The following is a 14932-nucleotide window of genomic DNA, read 5'->3' on the forward strand; positions in this document are numbered from 1 at the left end:
ATGGAAAGGGCCACTGTGAGGGTCCCCGTTCCAGGCCCAACAGAGCTCTAAGGGAAGAGGCCGGTTTCTTCCCCCTGGACAAAGGCCAAACCTTAGAGCATCACAGCTCTCTTCTGCCCCGAACCAGGCTCTCATTTATGTTTATTGTAGGGGCTAAGGGCATAGACTCTGGAGCCAGACTGCCTGGGCTCAAATCTTGGCTCTGCCACTTACTAGCTACTAGCTATGTGACCTTGAACAAGTCACCCGCCCTCTCTGGATCTGTTTCTTCAGCTGTAAAGTGGGGATATAAGGGTACTGTGGTAGATTCAAACTTCTTGGCCACTCCTCCCATTGAGAGGTGAGGGCTGATTCCCTGCCCCTGTATCTGGAGAGAGCCTCAGAGACCAGCTTGACCAATACAAAGCAGCAGAAGTCACATTCTGGGACTTTCAAGGCTGGATCAGAGGAAGCCTTGCAGCTTTCACCTGGGCCTCGTAGAATGCTCCTTCTCAGAACACAGCTGTCATGCTGTGAAAAGCCAAGGCCACATGGAGGGGCCACGTGTAGGCATCCCAGCTGACAGCCCCAGCTGAGCTTCCAGCTGACAGCCAGCATCAACTGGGAGCCCTGTGAGGCAGCCTTCTTGGACATCCGGCCCAGGTGAGTGTTCGGATGACTGCAGCCCCAGCTGACATCTGACTGCCCCCACGAGAGGCGATAACGCAGGGAAAGTGCTTAATGGGACCCAGCACTTCATAAGTGCCACTAGTCCTAGCACTGTCACTATTCTTGCTCTCTGCCAGGTCCTGGTTCCAGAAGGTTCTCTCATCCCACATCTCACACTGGGGCTCAGGGAAGTCTTCTGGGCTAGGCAAACGAGGAGACCTGGGTTCCAGCTCTGCCCTGACCTGCTGGAAGACCCTCAGCCAGCCCCTTCCCCCACGCCCCTCAGCACACTCATCTGTACACCAAAGATGCTCATCCACCACTCACTAGCTGTGTCATCTTGGGCCAGTTCCATGGGCTCTCTGAGCCTCAGTTTCCTTGATGTAAAATGGGGATAATTCTCCCTACTCACCAGGGCTGGTGTGAGGATTCAACATGATAATGACTCCAACATGACAGCCCAGGCTTCCTTCTCTTTTACCAGGACCACCGATCCAGCCTCCTTCCTGGCCTCCCAGCCTCCTATGGGTCCCTGAGGGATCTTCCCAACTCAACATCTGGCCCTGGCCCTCCCCTGCTCCATGGCTCCTCACGATCCACAGGAGAAAGTCCAGCTCCCTAATCTGGCGTTTAAATTCTCACCTTGTCTCACAACACCCCACTGCCTGCAGCTCTATCAGGAGCTGGGTCTTTGCACAAACTTCTCCCGCTATCTGGAGTACATTCTCCCTTCCCGCAGCAAACTTCCCAACCTCCTCCAGGAAACCTTCCCTGATGTCTCCTAGCTGGGTTAGGCGCCCCTCTTTGGGGTTCTCACTTCCCGTTGTAACCTTCATTCCTGTGGGCCAGGACCATCTGTGTCCAGGTCTGGGTCTCCTGCAGCCTAGGAGGCCCACAGGTCTGGGCCTGGGCCTAATTTATCTTGGGGTCCCTCCCTGGCATTGTCCAGCACGGGGCCTAGCACTGAGCAAGGGCTCAGGACGTGCTGGGTGAAGGAATCAAGAAATGCACAAAAGAAAGAATACTGAAGTTGGTAACTCTCCTTCAGGCTCTAACCAGAGTCAGCGAGAACATCACACACAGACCCCAAGCCGTGGTCTGGGGAATGCGGAAGAACCATTCAGCCACACCAGGCAACTAGACCTCCCAGAATCTTACCAGCTCAACGAAACTATAAAGCTCTGTTCCCGGATCACAAGTACATCTTTGTTAAGAGCCTGCCAGAGGCTGGCTCACCATCTGCCTTGCCCAAGTTCCTCCCTAAGTTCAAGGTCTCCTGTTTCCACCCAATGTGGACCCAAACCCCCATGCCATCCTGGACAGAGATCCAACCCCAAAACCACTTGCTATTCAAAAGTAGGATACCTCTTATTCACGAGGATGTTATGAGTTCTGGGTACAACAAACTGTGCACGTGGTACAAAAGTTAAGTTGCATATTTTTTAATAGATGGGGGAACATGTTGCTTCTTAGAGGTGACAGCCATTGGGAAGGATGGGAGATCAAGGGGGTCTGGAAGTCTCCCAGACTCCTCCCTACCCCAACATCCAGCCAGGTGGTCCCCAAGTCTCTTTGGTGAAGCTTCACAGACATTTCTCTGTGCTCTGCACACCCCTCCACCTCCTTAGCCCCTGTCCCAGTTCAGAACTCATCTCCTGTAAGACTAACATAACAGGCCAAGTCTCCAGTCTGCCCCTGACACAGCCTGCCCCTGATGCCCCACTCCTGCTCAAAGTCCTCCTGTGGCTCCCCATCAACCCCAAGAGAAAAGTCAAGCTGCTCAGCATGACATTCAAGGCCCTTCTTCCTCTGCTTCTGGCGCCCTCCTCACACCCCAGCCAACAGTCCAGCCAGATCAGACAAACCTAGAAATGGCTCCTGAGACACACCAGCCTCTCTTTTGCCTTTATAGAGGCCGTTGCCTTTTCTCACGCAGTAAACTCTTATGCACGCTTCAGAACCCTGCTCCAGTGGCAGCTCCTCTGTAACCCCCGACAAGGTCCTCTCACTCCCCTAGGCCCATCTACTCAACCTCCTTCCATCTCAGCCCTGAGCACACTAGGGCCTGAATATCTGTATACAGCCCTACCATCTCCAACCAGGCTGGGGCTCTCAAGGCTGGAGAATGACTTATGCCCTCAATATATACACATATTTTCTATTCTGTTCTCATCCTCAGACAGGAATGGCCCCCACACTGGGGACAGACACACTCAACCCCAAGAAACATGCTTCATCCACAACCCACATAACAGTCATAGAGACCTTCTAAAACATAAATCAGATCACGCCCTTCTCCTGCTCAAAACCCTTCCATAGCTCTCCAGTGCTCCCAGACAAAGACCATGCTCCGAAGCCTGCGAAGGGAGGCCCTGCATGATCCAGGCCCTGTCACACCTCTGGCCTTTGCCCAGGACCTCCTCTGGGGGATTCCCACCCCATCCTGGAGGCCAGCTCCTACATCCACTGCCAAGGGAGGCCTTCCTGAACTCCAGCCACTGCCTTTAGACTTCTCTTCCACCTCCCTATTGCCTTCAGGATACAGCTCAAAATCACAAGGTTCTGCACGCTCTGGCTCCTTCCAACCCTCCAGTCTCTGGCTCAGTTTGTCTTCTTGTATTCTGCGTTCTAGCACACTGGACTTCTAGTTCCTCAAAAGCATCATAGCCTCCAGCTTGCAGGTCTTTGCACAGGCTGTTCTTGCCTGGAATGCTCTTTTGCTCCCTCCTACGCATGCCTCTGGTCTCAGCTATAGCCCAAGCTAAGTCAGATGTCTTCTCTGGGCTTCCCACTCCCTGGGGGTGGGTTTGTCTCACCCACTGGACTGGGGCCTTTGCACAGGCTGTTCTCTCTTCCTGGAATGCTCTTCCTCTTCCTCCTCCTGGCTAATTCCTATTGGTCCTTTAGGTCTCAGCTCAGACACCTACTCCAGGAAGCCCTCTTTACTCTCCCTCACCCCAAGGTCAGGCACCTCCTCTGGGCTCCCCCAGGCCCCTGGGGTTCCTCCATCACAGTCCCAACTACTCTGGGCTGTCACTATTAACGTCTTTGTCTCCCTGACTGGATTCCAAGCCCCAAATCATCAGAGATTGCTGGGGCTGTCTTGGTCGATGCTGTGTCCCAGTGGCAAATAGAATGTCTGGCACATGAATGACTGAAAAAGTGCTTTTATTGAATTACTTTTAAAATAATAAAAGTATTAATCCTAATATCATTTATTGAGCATTTACTATGTGCCAGGCATGTTAAATACCTGTTCTCATTTAATTTGAACCACTCTATGGTGGGTACTATTATTATCCCCACTTGCGGGGAGGGGAAGCTGGCCCTCAGAGAAAGGAAGCTACCTGCCCAAATGCACAAAGCTAGTAAGAAGTGGAAGCCAAATTCGAAGCCAGGTGGTTGGGCTCAGAGCCTGAGTTTCTAACAATTACTCAGAATATCCTTCACCCATGCTTCTGGCTTGTAATTGATCATATAGGTCTGGGTTCAACTCCCCCACCAGGCTTCAAGGCCTTCCAGGGCAGGGCCCAGGTTGGCTGCAATTTGGAGCAAAGGGCCTGGACCAGAACCGGGCTCTGGGAATGTGGTGAGTGGATGAACGAGTGCACAAATGAATGAATTAGCGCATGAGTGGGTGTGTGACCCACGCGGCCCCACTCACCCTCGATGAGCCACTCGCAATTGCCATTCACGCTGTAGTTGCCCGCACCATCCGTCACGAAGCCTGGCGCCTCCCGCAGCACTTGCCGCTGCCCCTTGCAGTCCCCCGCCAGGGCCCCACGGGACAGCGGCCCCAGCACGGCCAAAGATAGAGCCAGCGCCGTGGCCAGAGCCTGGCCCAGAGCCATTGCTGCCTCCCGCACTGGCCCTTACGGATGGGACGGGCCTTAAAGCCCCTGAGAGGCCCTGCAAATGCGACCTCTATAGACGGGACATGGCCTCGTAGACCGGGGGGGTCCAGGCGTCGCAGTTCCCGAGAAGGGAACCGCCGCTGTTGACCGGCTCTAGAAGCCAAAGGGTGGACCCTGTAGATCCATGGAAGACCCTGTAAATGAGGTCGTTATGGGCGGGACTGACCCCTAGGGATCGTGGGAGTCCCTTACAGACACGGGCCCCCATAGGCTGGCCGACCCCATAAACGGTGTCCAGCAGTTACAGACGCGGGCCGCTGTAGACCGAAACGGACCTTATGAACGGGTGGGTCCCCAGAGGGCGAAGGGCTCTACAGCCAGGCGGGGGCCTCCATAGAGGGTGCGAGCCGGTCCAAGGCAGGCCGGGATGGTCCAGGAGAGAACGCTCCAGTCGGGGGCGGGGCGCGAGCGGGTGCCAGGGGCGGTGCGCGTCTTCAGGGGCTTGGGCCTGGACCCCATAGACGCATTTCCTTGCTCACCCACCCGCGCCTCCCTCCGGAGCCGGATGAACCAGATCAGAGAGATGAGGGGATGCTCGGGCCAGAGCGGCCCGGGAAGACCCGCAGGGAGTGGGGCGAGAGGGTGGGGCCGAGCGGCCGCTGTGGGAGGGAGGACGCAGAGGAGGCGAGAAGCAACCAAGTCGCAGGTCAGAGCGGCCCTAGGAGGACTGCGGAGCACCCAACCCCACCCCTCCACAAAAGGAGGTTTCCGGAAGCCTCCCCGCCCATTTGTTCCCGGACGCATGCGCAGCAGTGACCTCCTTGGCCTGCCAAACCGAGAAATTACACATGCGCAGTGCTAAAATCCTAACCGAAACTCGGGATGCAGGTGGCTGACCAAAGCACGTACCACTGGAGGGCGCCTCTAGCTCTGACTGGGAAAGTGAAGGTAAAAATAAAGGAGCCATACAGTAAGAGGGCTCCGCTACATGATTTATATCTTCATTGCTCCCAGATTCTGGGTTAACGAAAGGTCAGATTATGTAGTCCCCTCCCAAAATGCCGTTTCACAGATGGACACACTGAGGTCCCGAGCCTGGAGCGGTTCTTGCTCACCTCGGCCTCTGAGCACCATCAAGATGTAAAAGAGGCCATCTTATAAATAAAAACTCAACGAATCCTCTTTATTTTGGCAAGAAGGGGGAAAAAAATCTTTCTGCCAGGGACCTGAGGGAGGGCCTCTGGGATGGAAATAGGGGTGGACAGAGCACGGGTCCGAAGTCATAGAGCTCCAAGGGAAGGTTTCAGCGTCGAGACCACAATATCCGTCCCGGGAGCAGTGGCTCAGGGTCGCGGAGTCCTGGAGAGTCACAAGCAGGGTCCCGGCGATCGTCACTGGTGTCCCAGGGTCCAGCGGGTCAGAGGTCTCGGAGGGGGCCAGGGGGCCGAAGGTCTCGGAACAGCGGGAGCCCAGAATCCGGCGCCGCTCGGGGCAGGGGCTGAGGGAGGGGACGGGGACAGCGGCTCCCGCGGGACCGTTTGGCACAAGAGTCGGGGGAGGGGGGGGAGGAGGAGGGGGCGGGAGCTGGACACTACGCACCCCTACCTGGGCGTGCGGGGTGGGGAGGGTCGGGAAGGCCCGGAATAGCCGAGCCCTGGGGCCAGGATAGAGCGGGGGTCTGGAGCCCGGCCGGGGCCCGGCGCGCGGCCCTTGGGGCAGGGGCGGGCAGGGGTGCTCAGACCGGGGGTGCGGGGCCCCCGGCCGTGTGCATGCTGAAGTATTCGGTGAAGCCGGTGTGCGGCGCCGCCGTCTGGGGCACGAGCGGCTGGTAGGGCGGCGTCGGGCCATCCCAGCTCGGGTCGGCCGCCTTGGGGAACCGAGCGGGAGGGGGCGGGGAGGCCGCGCCCGGATCGGCCGTGGTCACCACGCGGCCCCTCGGGGCCACCGCCGCCGCCACCGCCGTCTCCTCCACCTGCTTCCCGGCCTGGGAGGGGGGTCAGGGTCAGAGGCCGTCCGGGACCCACGGGGGGCAGATGCGGCCCCGAAGGCCCGTCCCCCTCCCCCCAGAGGACGCCCCCCTCCCGAGGTGTGGGCGAATGTGTCAGTCAGGGAAGGAGTGGGTGGCGGGGCGCCTAGGCAGCGGGGCTAGGTACTCGGGGGGCGGCGTCGGGGCGCGCCGGGCGAACTCCGGCGGCGGCCGGGGAAGTGGGGGGGAGCCGCAGAAGGCCGGCGGCGGGGGCACGGCGCGTGGCGTCTGCGGGGGCGTGCGCAACAGCGCCAGGACCCAGTCCGGCAGGGTGGGCGCGGGCGCCTGGGGAAAGTCGCGGCGCGGCGTTGGGACGCGGGGCGTGCGAAAGGCAGGGGGCGGGCTCAGGCGCTTGGGCCCGGGGGGCGGCGGCGGGGCCGGGAGCGGGGTCAGGTACTCCAGGGGCGGCGCCAGCAGCTCCTCGGGCGCCGGGGGCGCGGGGCTTACGGAGGAGGCGGGCGGGGGGATGGAGAAGAGCTCCGTGAAGTTGGGCACCGAGTCGCTGATGAACGTCACGTTCCCATAGACGTGCTGCGGGAAGGTCTTGTCCGCGGATTCGCTCCCGCCCGGGCCCGGGGCCGCGGCTGAGGCGATCTGCGACGTGCGCACGTGGTACGGGAAGTTCTTGTTGGCGGCCGATGGGCGTGTCATGATCTGGGGCGAGGGGCGGGCGCAGGTTGGAGAAGCACGGTCCAGGCCCCAGCGGTTCCTAATGATTCCTCACTTGACGACCTCCACCCGTCCCTGAGACTCTTCAACTGGACTAGGCTCCTCCTCTAGGCTCTCACAGTGCACTGGGCTCTGACCTTTTTCCTCCATCACAACTCATTACTCTGCCGATGCTTCCTCCATCAGAGCCCTGATCACTGAATTATCACTGACTGGTTAAGCTTCAGTGTCCTGCACTGTCCAGTATGATAGCCATTAGCCACGTGTGGCTATTTAAATTTAAATCAAAATTAAACTAAAATTTTTGTTTCTCAGTCACACTCACCACATTGAAGTGCTCAATAGCCACATGTGGTTAGTAGCTATCACACTGGACAGCACAAATTATAGAACATTTTCATAAACACAGAAAGTTCAATTAGACAGCAACTGATAGACTCTAGAATGTTAGCTCCATGAGGGCAGGAACCTGACTGTTCTCTTCCCTGCAGAATCCCCGATATCTTCTAGAATGTGTCTGGCACATAAAGGCTTTCAATATACATTGGTTGAATGTAGAGATGTCTCTCCAGTTAGTCTGGTAGACCATGAGGGCAGGGACTGGGTGTGACTTGAGCACTGCACAGGGGAGCCTTCTAAGGTTGTGCTGAGTAAGTGAACAAGGAGCTGAAACCAATGAGCAGTGGAATGCCAAGAGGTGGAGCTGTGCTGAGCTAACGTGAGCATTTTTAGGAAGGAAACTGGCTGAAGGTGAAATATTGCAGAAAGGGCACTGCGTTTGGCGTTCTGAGCCTGCACTCCACCTCCCCGCCTCACAGCTCACCAAGTGTGGGATCTGGGGCACGTTGATTAAACTCCCTGAGCCTCACTGGGGAAAAGGGATTGCAGTGCCTACTTGGAAAGATGAGGAGAGAGAGGGTGGATATGAAAACCACTGGTGCAGAACCTGGCACATGGTGGGTTCTCGGTGTTTCTCTACTCTCTGTCCTTTTCTGACTTCCTCCAGAGCCTCAAGATGGACTGTCCCAGGAAGGTGAGTCTGTACCTAAGCCAGACTCTGGGGTAGAAGATGGAGGACCTAGCCCCCTCCCTCAACGCACATGGTGGACCCCTGGGGACAGGAGCTGGGGCCCTCAGTGATGCCTATTTCCCTGTCTGGCTTCCTCTTATGCCAGATCTTGTGGTCTGCTGGAGAAGGACTGGGTTCAAAGTCCCCGCCCTGCCACCAAAGGCCATGGAGCCCTGGCAGGTAGCCTCCCCTCTCTAGGCATTAGCTTCCCCTGTCTGTATAGTGGGTTCAATGGCTGTTATCCATCCCCTTTCCTGGGGCTGCTCTGACAATCAAAAAAGAGGGCAGGGATAAATGCATATGGTTCCTAACATGAAGCAGAGGCTGGTTCAAGATAGGTGCCCACTGAATGATTGATGGATGGATGAAGGAATGAATATAATAACTGTCACCCAGAAGGCCAGATAGGATGTGAACCAGGGCAAAGAGGTTTGGTGCTGGTCCTCCTGATGCCAATCAGATCTAGGCCGCCTGGAGCCCCAGCCAGGCCCACCCCAGCTGCTTCTTCCTGGACAATGGCCTCTGATGGAGCAGCAGAGATGGGAGGATGTGTGGGGGAAGGGTGAAGTAGAGACCAAGAAGCTTGGGGAAGGCAGTGGGGATACACAAGGACAATGTGAGAATCTGCAAAAAGAGACAGGAATGGGAATGGAGAGGGGGACAAAGAAAGAGGGTGGGGTTGAGAGAAGAGACCAGGACACAAGGTGGGAGAGAGGAATAGAAAAGGGTGGACTCTGGGGGAACACAGTAGAGTAGCCTGCAGGAACTAGCAGGCTCTCTTAAATAAGTGTCTGTTGAATGATACAAGAGATAAAGTAAAGGAAATGGATCAAGAGCTCAGAACAGAAGGTTCAGGCAGATCAGGGATAAGGAGCCTCATGCATCCTCTGCCCATCGGTTTCCCACCCCCACCTGGATGCCCATCCTCACCAGGAACACGCCATGGGCATACAAATGGATCCCCAGCTGGATGCCGTTAACAATCTTCTCCCGGGCCCACTTGGGGATCCCAAAGTTGGCAATCAGGGCCATGATGGGAACCGCAAAGAACCTGAAGGAGAGGTATTGGGTGGGTAGAGACACTGCCCCTGCCCTCTACCCCACCTGGTAGCCCCAACTCCCCTGCCATGCATAAACACAGGCCCCAGGCGGGTCCCAAAGGAGGGAAGCCAGTGTGACCTTCAGAAGCCAGAGGTTAAAAGAGGGCAGGAATTGCACTGGCCTGGGAAATTGTGAGGGGCAAGGACTAGGTTGAATTTAACTCAGTTCCACCCCACCCCAAATCCTGGCGCCTGATAGAAAATCAATAGATGTTTGAAGAATGAATTAACATATGATAATAACAATTAAGAACTTACTACATGCTAGACCTGTTTCTAAGCATTTCATATATATAAACTCATTTAACTCTCACAGTGACTATGAGGGAGTTACAGTTTTCATCCCCATGAAATAGGTGAGGAAACTGAGGCAGAGAGAAGTTAATTGACTTGCGTGAGGTCACAATGGTTTACAAGTTTATAACTGGGTTCTGAACCCAGGCAGTCTGGCTTGGAAGCCACCTACTTTACTGCTATGTTATGTTGAACGATAAAAATTACAACTAGCTTTTATTGAACATTTACTGACACAAAGCCCCCATATACTGCCCTGTGCATGGTCAAGATAACCGTCTGCAGGAGATACTCTTAACAGCCTTTCTCTATGGGTAAGCAACCTGAGGCACTCTCTTTTACTTTGGGAAAGTAATTTTTTCCAAGTCACAAAGTGAGTAAGTGGCAGACTCTGGTGACAGCTACCTGACTTGAAAGCCCATCTGCCTCACTGAGGAGGGTCTGAATTGGGGATAGCCATTTCTGGGGAGCCCTGGGAGGCAGGGACAGATTGGGGGCCCAGCACATCTCACCAGAGGGTGTAGGCAGCAAAGAAGGGCACGTAAAAAGGCTGCTTCTCCGGGAAGTGGCGCAAGGAGATGAGCACGGCGTAGCAGAACCACACGTAAGCTGCCACCTGCAGCCCAATGAGCCCGTAGCCCGCCGGCGACTCATACGTGTACAGTACCTGGCCCGGGTCAAAGAACTGGACCCAAGGGAGAGGGTTCCTCATAGCCCTGGCCTCCTGCCCTCCAGACCCCACCCCTGGGCATCCAGGGGGCCAGAGGGACTTGGTCAGGACACAGGCAGCGGGAGAGCAAGGGATGGAGATAGAATCATATAGAGGTACAGAGAGAGGGTAAAAAAGAGAGGAAGAGAATACATCCACTACTGTGGGCCCAACACAGGGCTAAACAACCACATGTGAACTTTTCCACTGGCACTCAATGAGCTGGATCTTATTATCACCCCACTTCACAGAGGGGGAAACTGAGGCTAAGAGGGAGCCTTTTGGCCAAAACCACAGGTGTTATAAAGCATTAGAGGGGGCCGGCCCAGTGGCACAGTGGTTAAGTGCACACGTTCTGCTTCTCGGCTGCCCAGGGTTCACTGGTTCAGATCCCAGGTGCAGACATGGCACCGCTTGGCAAAAGCCATGCTGTGGTAGGCATCCCACATATAAAGTAGAAGAAGATGGGCACGGATGTTAGCTCAGGGCCAGTCTTCCTCAGCAAAAAGAGGAGGATTGGCAGTAGTTAGCTCAGGGCTAATCTTCCTCAAAAAAATAAAATTAAATTAAAAAATCCTGATCGCTCCTGAGAGCATAAAAAAAAGAGCATTAGAGGAGGTCCCCTAGAGTGGGTAAGACCTTTCTAATTTTACAGAGGGGGAAAAGGCCCAGAGAGGGGGGCCATCACCCAAGGTCAGCCAGCTGGGAAGTGGGAGACCTAGTCTGTGTAACCCTTGAATTCTTAGTCACGACGTTGAGCACAAATGTGACAGACAGTGAGAGGCAGAGGGAGGAGGAAGGAAGCTACTCAGAGATGGTGAAGAGGGGAGGAATGCACTTTGACAGATGGGAAGGCAGAAAACTGCAGAGAGAGAGAGCCAGGACTAGTGGATGTGGGGAAGGGCTAGCAGACAGGTGGAGGAGGCCACCAAAAGCTTGGAGGGGTGGGAAGGGAGGGCAGGGCCTGGGCAGTGGCAGGTAGGACACACCTCAGCCTCATAGATGAGCAGCACCACGTGGGTAAGGGTGTACAACGTCATGTAGACAGACAACTTCACGGAGCCCGAATGGCTGATGCGGCCCCTGGCGGTAGGCCATGAGGGGAGACAGCAGGGGTGAGGGCTGTCAGGGAGGAGGGGGCAGCCACTCCCCAGACCTGTCCCCCTGCCCCACTCCCTAGCCCAGCCACCCCCCAGCACTCCCTCCCACCCCAGCCTGGGCACCGTGTCACCGTGAATCCCTTCCCCAGAAGGATGAGCATCAGCAGGAAGATGAGGAAGCTGGAGGAGAAGAGCAGCTTGGCTGAGAAAAGGGAGGAGACAGTGGCTCAGATGCAGCTCGGAGAGGAGCCCGGGCACCCTCCCCAGCCCACCTCATTCTCACCCAAGATCTTCAGACTCTCGTTGCCAATGCCATCAGTGGCATACTGGCCCCAGTAGATGCAGAAAAACAGGAGGCTCAGGACTGAGGGGAGGATGGGCAGAGAGAGGAAAGGACAGAAACCAGCTTTGGAGCATCACTGTTCCCTAGCACTATGACCCATATGGCCAGAACCCCTCCTTCATCCCTGTCAGGATTCTAGACCATTTACTCCCACCGACTTCTTAGGAGACTCTGGAGTCCAGGTCCCCAGCCCCTCCTCCCTCAGACCCAGGAATCTGGGCCCCCAGCCCCTCCTCCCTCAGACCCAGGGGTCCAGGCCTCCAGCCCCTCCTCCCTCAGACCCAGGAATCTGGGCCCCCAGCCCCTCCTCCCTCAGACCCAGGAGTCCAGGTCCCCAGCCCCTCCTCCCTCAGACCCAGGAATCTGGGCTCCCAGCCCCTCCTCCCTCAGACCCAGGAGTCCAGGTCCCCAGCCCCTCCTCCCTCAGACCCAGGAATCTGGGCCCCCAGCCCCTCCTCCCTCAGACCCAGGAGTCCAGGTCCCCAGCCCCTCCTCCCTTAGACCCAGGAATCTGGGCCCCCAGCCCCTCCTCCCTCAGACTCAGGAGTCCAGGCCCCCGGCCCTCCTCTCCCAGTACCCAGGTATCTGGGCCGCAGGTCCCTCCTCACAGAACTCAAAAGTTAGGATACTCAAAACCTCACCCTCCACTCCTGCTGCAGCCATGAACATTTTATAAGTTGTGTGGAGCAACTGACGACCTTTTAGCAAATCTGGAAGAGGGGTAGGGAAGGTCGTTCACAGACAGGAAGGGAAAGCAGCTCATCTCCCCCAACCTTGCCCCCCCCAATATCTTCTAACTACCCCCACCATGTGCTGTACTCACATCCAAAGTAACAGGAGAGGAAGAAGATGAGGATAAAGATGAGGAGGAAAGTCACATCTGTCTCCAGGATCCCTACCGATTTGGTGGAAGGAGAAAACTGTTCAGTCAGGCTGGGTGTCCCTCAGCAGGCACCCAGCTCTGGGCTCCCACAAAGATCCTGGCTTCTGGGTCCCCATATGCTCACCAAATTCATCAGCCGAGAAATGTCGTGTCCAGAAGGACTTGCCATTGGTGAGGACCATCTCGTACTCCAGCTGCAGCCCATCTCCCTGTAGGGAGTGTGGAGGCCTAAGGGGGGCTCTAGGCAGGTAGGGGCTCAGCAGCAAGGCAAGGAGGAGAAGGCCCAGGTGGCCAGCCCAGACCCTTACCCCACACTTGCTGAGTGCAATGTACCACCACCTTTCACGCACTGAACGGAAACTTCGGCCGCTGGAGCAACTCAGGTAGCGCGTCCCCTCCTCTGACACCACCTGGGGAGTAGAGAGTAGAAGGCTGAGCTCCTCTGTGCCATTCCCGGGCCTCTGACCTTCAGCACCTGCCCACTCCCCCAGGCTGGGCCCATACCTGACAGCCTGACCAAGCATACTGGGTGGTGAGGTTGATGACCTGGTTGTTCTCCGGCCTAATCACTGATTCCTTGGCCAGGCAGTCCTGGAGAAGGCAGGGACATGGTTACTCTCTGGCCAGCCTTGACCTTCTCCCTCCTCCCAGACACCCTCCTCACAGCCTTCACCTTGTCCCCTGCCTTGTACACGGCTGGCCACTGGGATGGGTCATCGAAATAGAGGAGGATGTTCTGACAGCACTTGGCCTGTAGACCCAGAGATTTCAGGGTTTGGGGGAATGCAGGGAGCTGGGGCAGCCCTTGCCTTGGGAGGCCAAGGGAGTATCCAGCCTCAGCGGGAGGAATGGTTGGGGTAGGCTCACCTCAGGATATCGGAAACGGAAGTCCAGTCGGCCATAATCCGAGAGGAAGCAAAATCTCGTCAGGAACACCCAGTCCTGGAAGAGGGGCCCAGTCAGACCCTCTTCGGAGTCCTTCAAGAACTCTCCTCAACTCCATAGACCCCCAACTTTTCTTCCCTACCCTCCAGTACCCAGTTTCCCAAGAAGCATAAGGGGACCAAGTCACCTCCAAAATTCTTCCATGATCCCTTCACCTTGGGTCCAGGATTCCTGCCTCAGATGTCCCCCAAGTTTCCTCCCCTCGCCTCAAACACTTCTTCCATTTGCTAGGCACCCTGAGAAAGACCCTGGAGAGCCAGATCCCCATCCCGGCCACCTTCGTCCCAGACACCATCTGATTGGCATCCCCCCAGTTATCCACACACATGCCCCCACGGTGGTCCCAGAGACCATCCGTGCTGAGGAATATTCCAAACGGCCCTCTCCTGGTCCTGAGCAGGAGTGTGGACTCCAGGCTCGCTGCGGAGTGAAAAGTGCTGTCCCTTCAGCACCACCGCGGCGTCCCCCCACCCCCACCCCAAACTCAGACTCTCCCAACCCGGCCCCACTCCCTGCCCAGCTCTGACCTCAATGTCCCTCCTACAACCCCCCTGAGTCAGTCTCAAACCCATGGCCCCCCTATACCCAACCCTGACCCAGTCCCCCATTGCCCCCGGCCCCACCTCCCCAGTGGCTCCCAGGGTCCGTCCGGGAGGGGTGGCAGGGGGCGCGGCGGCATCCTTCCCTCTCCCCTCCTTCTCGTCCCCTGGGGGCCCGATGGGTGGTAGGGGAGGGCCTGGCGCGCTCACCTCCTTGGAGCTGAGGTTGCCCCGCACGTACTTGGCCCGGGCGCGGGGGGGCAGTGGCAGCAGCAAGAGCAGCAGTGGCGGCAGCAGGAGGCGCAGAGCGGGCGCGCGCGGGGGCTCCATTCCGCCCGCTCCGGCCCCGGCCCCGGCCCCGGCCCCGGCTCCGCTCCAGCTCCTGCTCCGGCCCGGCGACGGCGGCGAGAGCGCGCGGGCCGGCTTGCGCGCGCCCCCGATTAAAGGGGCCGCCGGGCGCCGCGCTCTCCGCCCCCTCCTCAGGATGGCCCGGCCTGGCCCCTTCCCAATCCCTGTTAGAGGAGACGCCCCTTTCCCATCCTCTCCTCTCCGCCCCAGCCCCAGTCCTCCCCTCTGGGAGTCTCGCTGATACCTCCGGCTCCCCGTCCCAAAGTGAACTCACATTCCCCCAAGTCGTACCTCCTCCCGACTGCCATCTCCGGGACAGCCCACAATCCCTAGACCCCAACTCTGTCCTGACCTCCCCCAACTTAGCCCCCAAATTGCTCTTTGATTGCTTATCCCTGCCCCCAT

At 57.3% G+C, this 14932-nt stretch overlaps 2 protein-coding genes across 7 annotated transcripts in view; both read right to left on the minus strand.

Annotated features, from left to right (window-relative positions):
• The window catches only part of MEGF8 (multiple EGF like domains 8), a 40212-nt gene extending 35007 nt beyond the window's left edge, over positions 1-5205 (minus strand). The window contains exon 1 of one of the 3 annotated variants that reach the window (XM_044760295.2): positions 4313-5205. In XM_044760295.2, coding sequence (XP_044616230.2) covers positions 4313-4499 — 187 coding nt within the window. In that variant the 5' untranslated portion in view covers positions 4500-5205. The remainder of the gene's footprint in view (positions 1-4312) is intronic. The other 2 variants (XM_044760292.2, XM_044760291.2) reach the window with 2 other exon arrangements.
• Positions 5206-5657: 452 nt separating this feature from the next.
• Positions 5658-14600, minus strand: TMEM145 (transmembrane protein 145). 4 transcript variants are annotated; one of them, XR_006520745.2, is made up of 16 exons: positions 14390-14598; positions 13563-13637; positions 13369-13446; positions 13200-13286; positions 13004-13105; positions 12820-12904; positions 12636-12707; positions 12454-12522; positions 11753-11833; positions 11593-11671; positions 11359-11452; positions 10173-10345; positions 9197-9317; positions 6976-7182; positions 6108-6486; positions 5658-6000 (listed from the first exon to the last, which is right to left on the minus strand). XR_006520745.2 is itself a non-coding variant. In XM_044760334.2 (15 exons), exons 1-15 carry the CDS (start codon positions 14507-14509, stop codon positions 5920-5922), a joined length of 1524 nt encoding a protein of 507 aa, XP_044616269.1. In that variant the 5' UTR covers positions 14510-14599; the 3' UTR covers positions 5658-5919. The 4 variants fall into 4 exon arrangements, 3 of the variants coding, with proteins under 3 accessions (XP_044616269.1, XP_044616268.1, XP_044616267.1); XM_044760334.2 differs by lacking the exon at positions 6108-6486 and having other exon boundaries at positions 14390-14599; XM_044760333.2 differs by having other exon boundaries at positions 5658-6486.
• Positions 14601-14932: the final 332 nt, after the last annotated feature.

The sequence above is a fragment of the Equus asinus genome, chromosome 26 (assembly GCF_041296235.1).
Source record: "Equus asinus isolate D_3611 breed Donkey chromosome 26, EquAss-T2T_v2, whole genome shotgun sequence".
Lineage (NCBI taxonomy): Eukaryota > Metazoa > Chordata > Mammalia > Perissodactyla > Equidae > Equus > Equus asinus.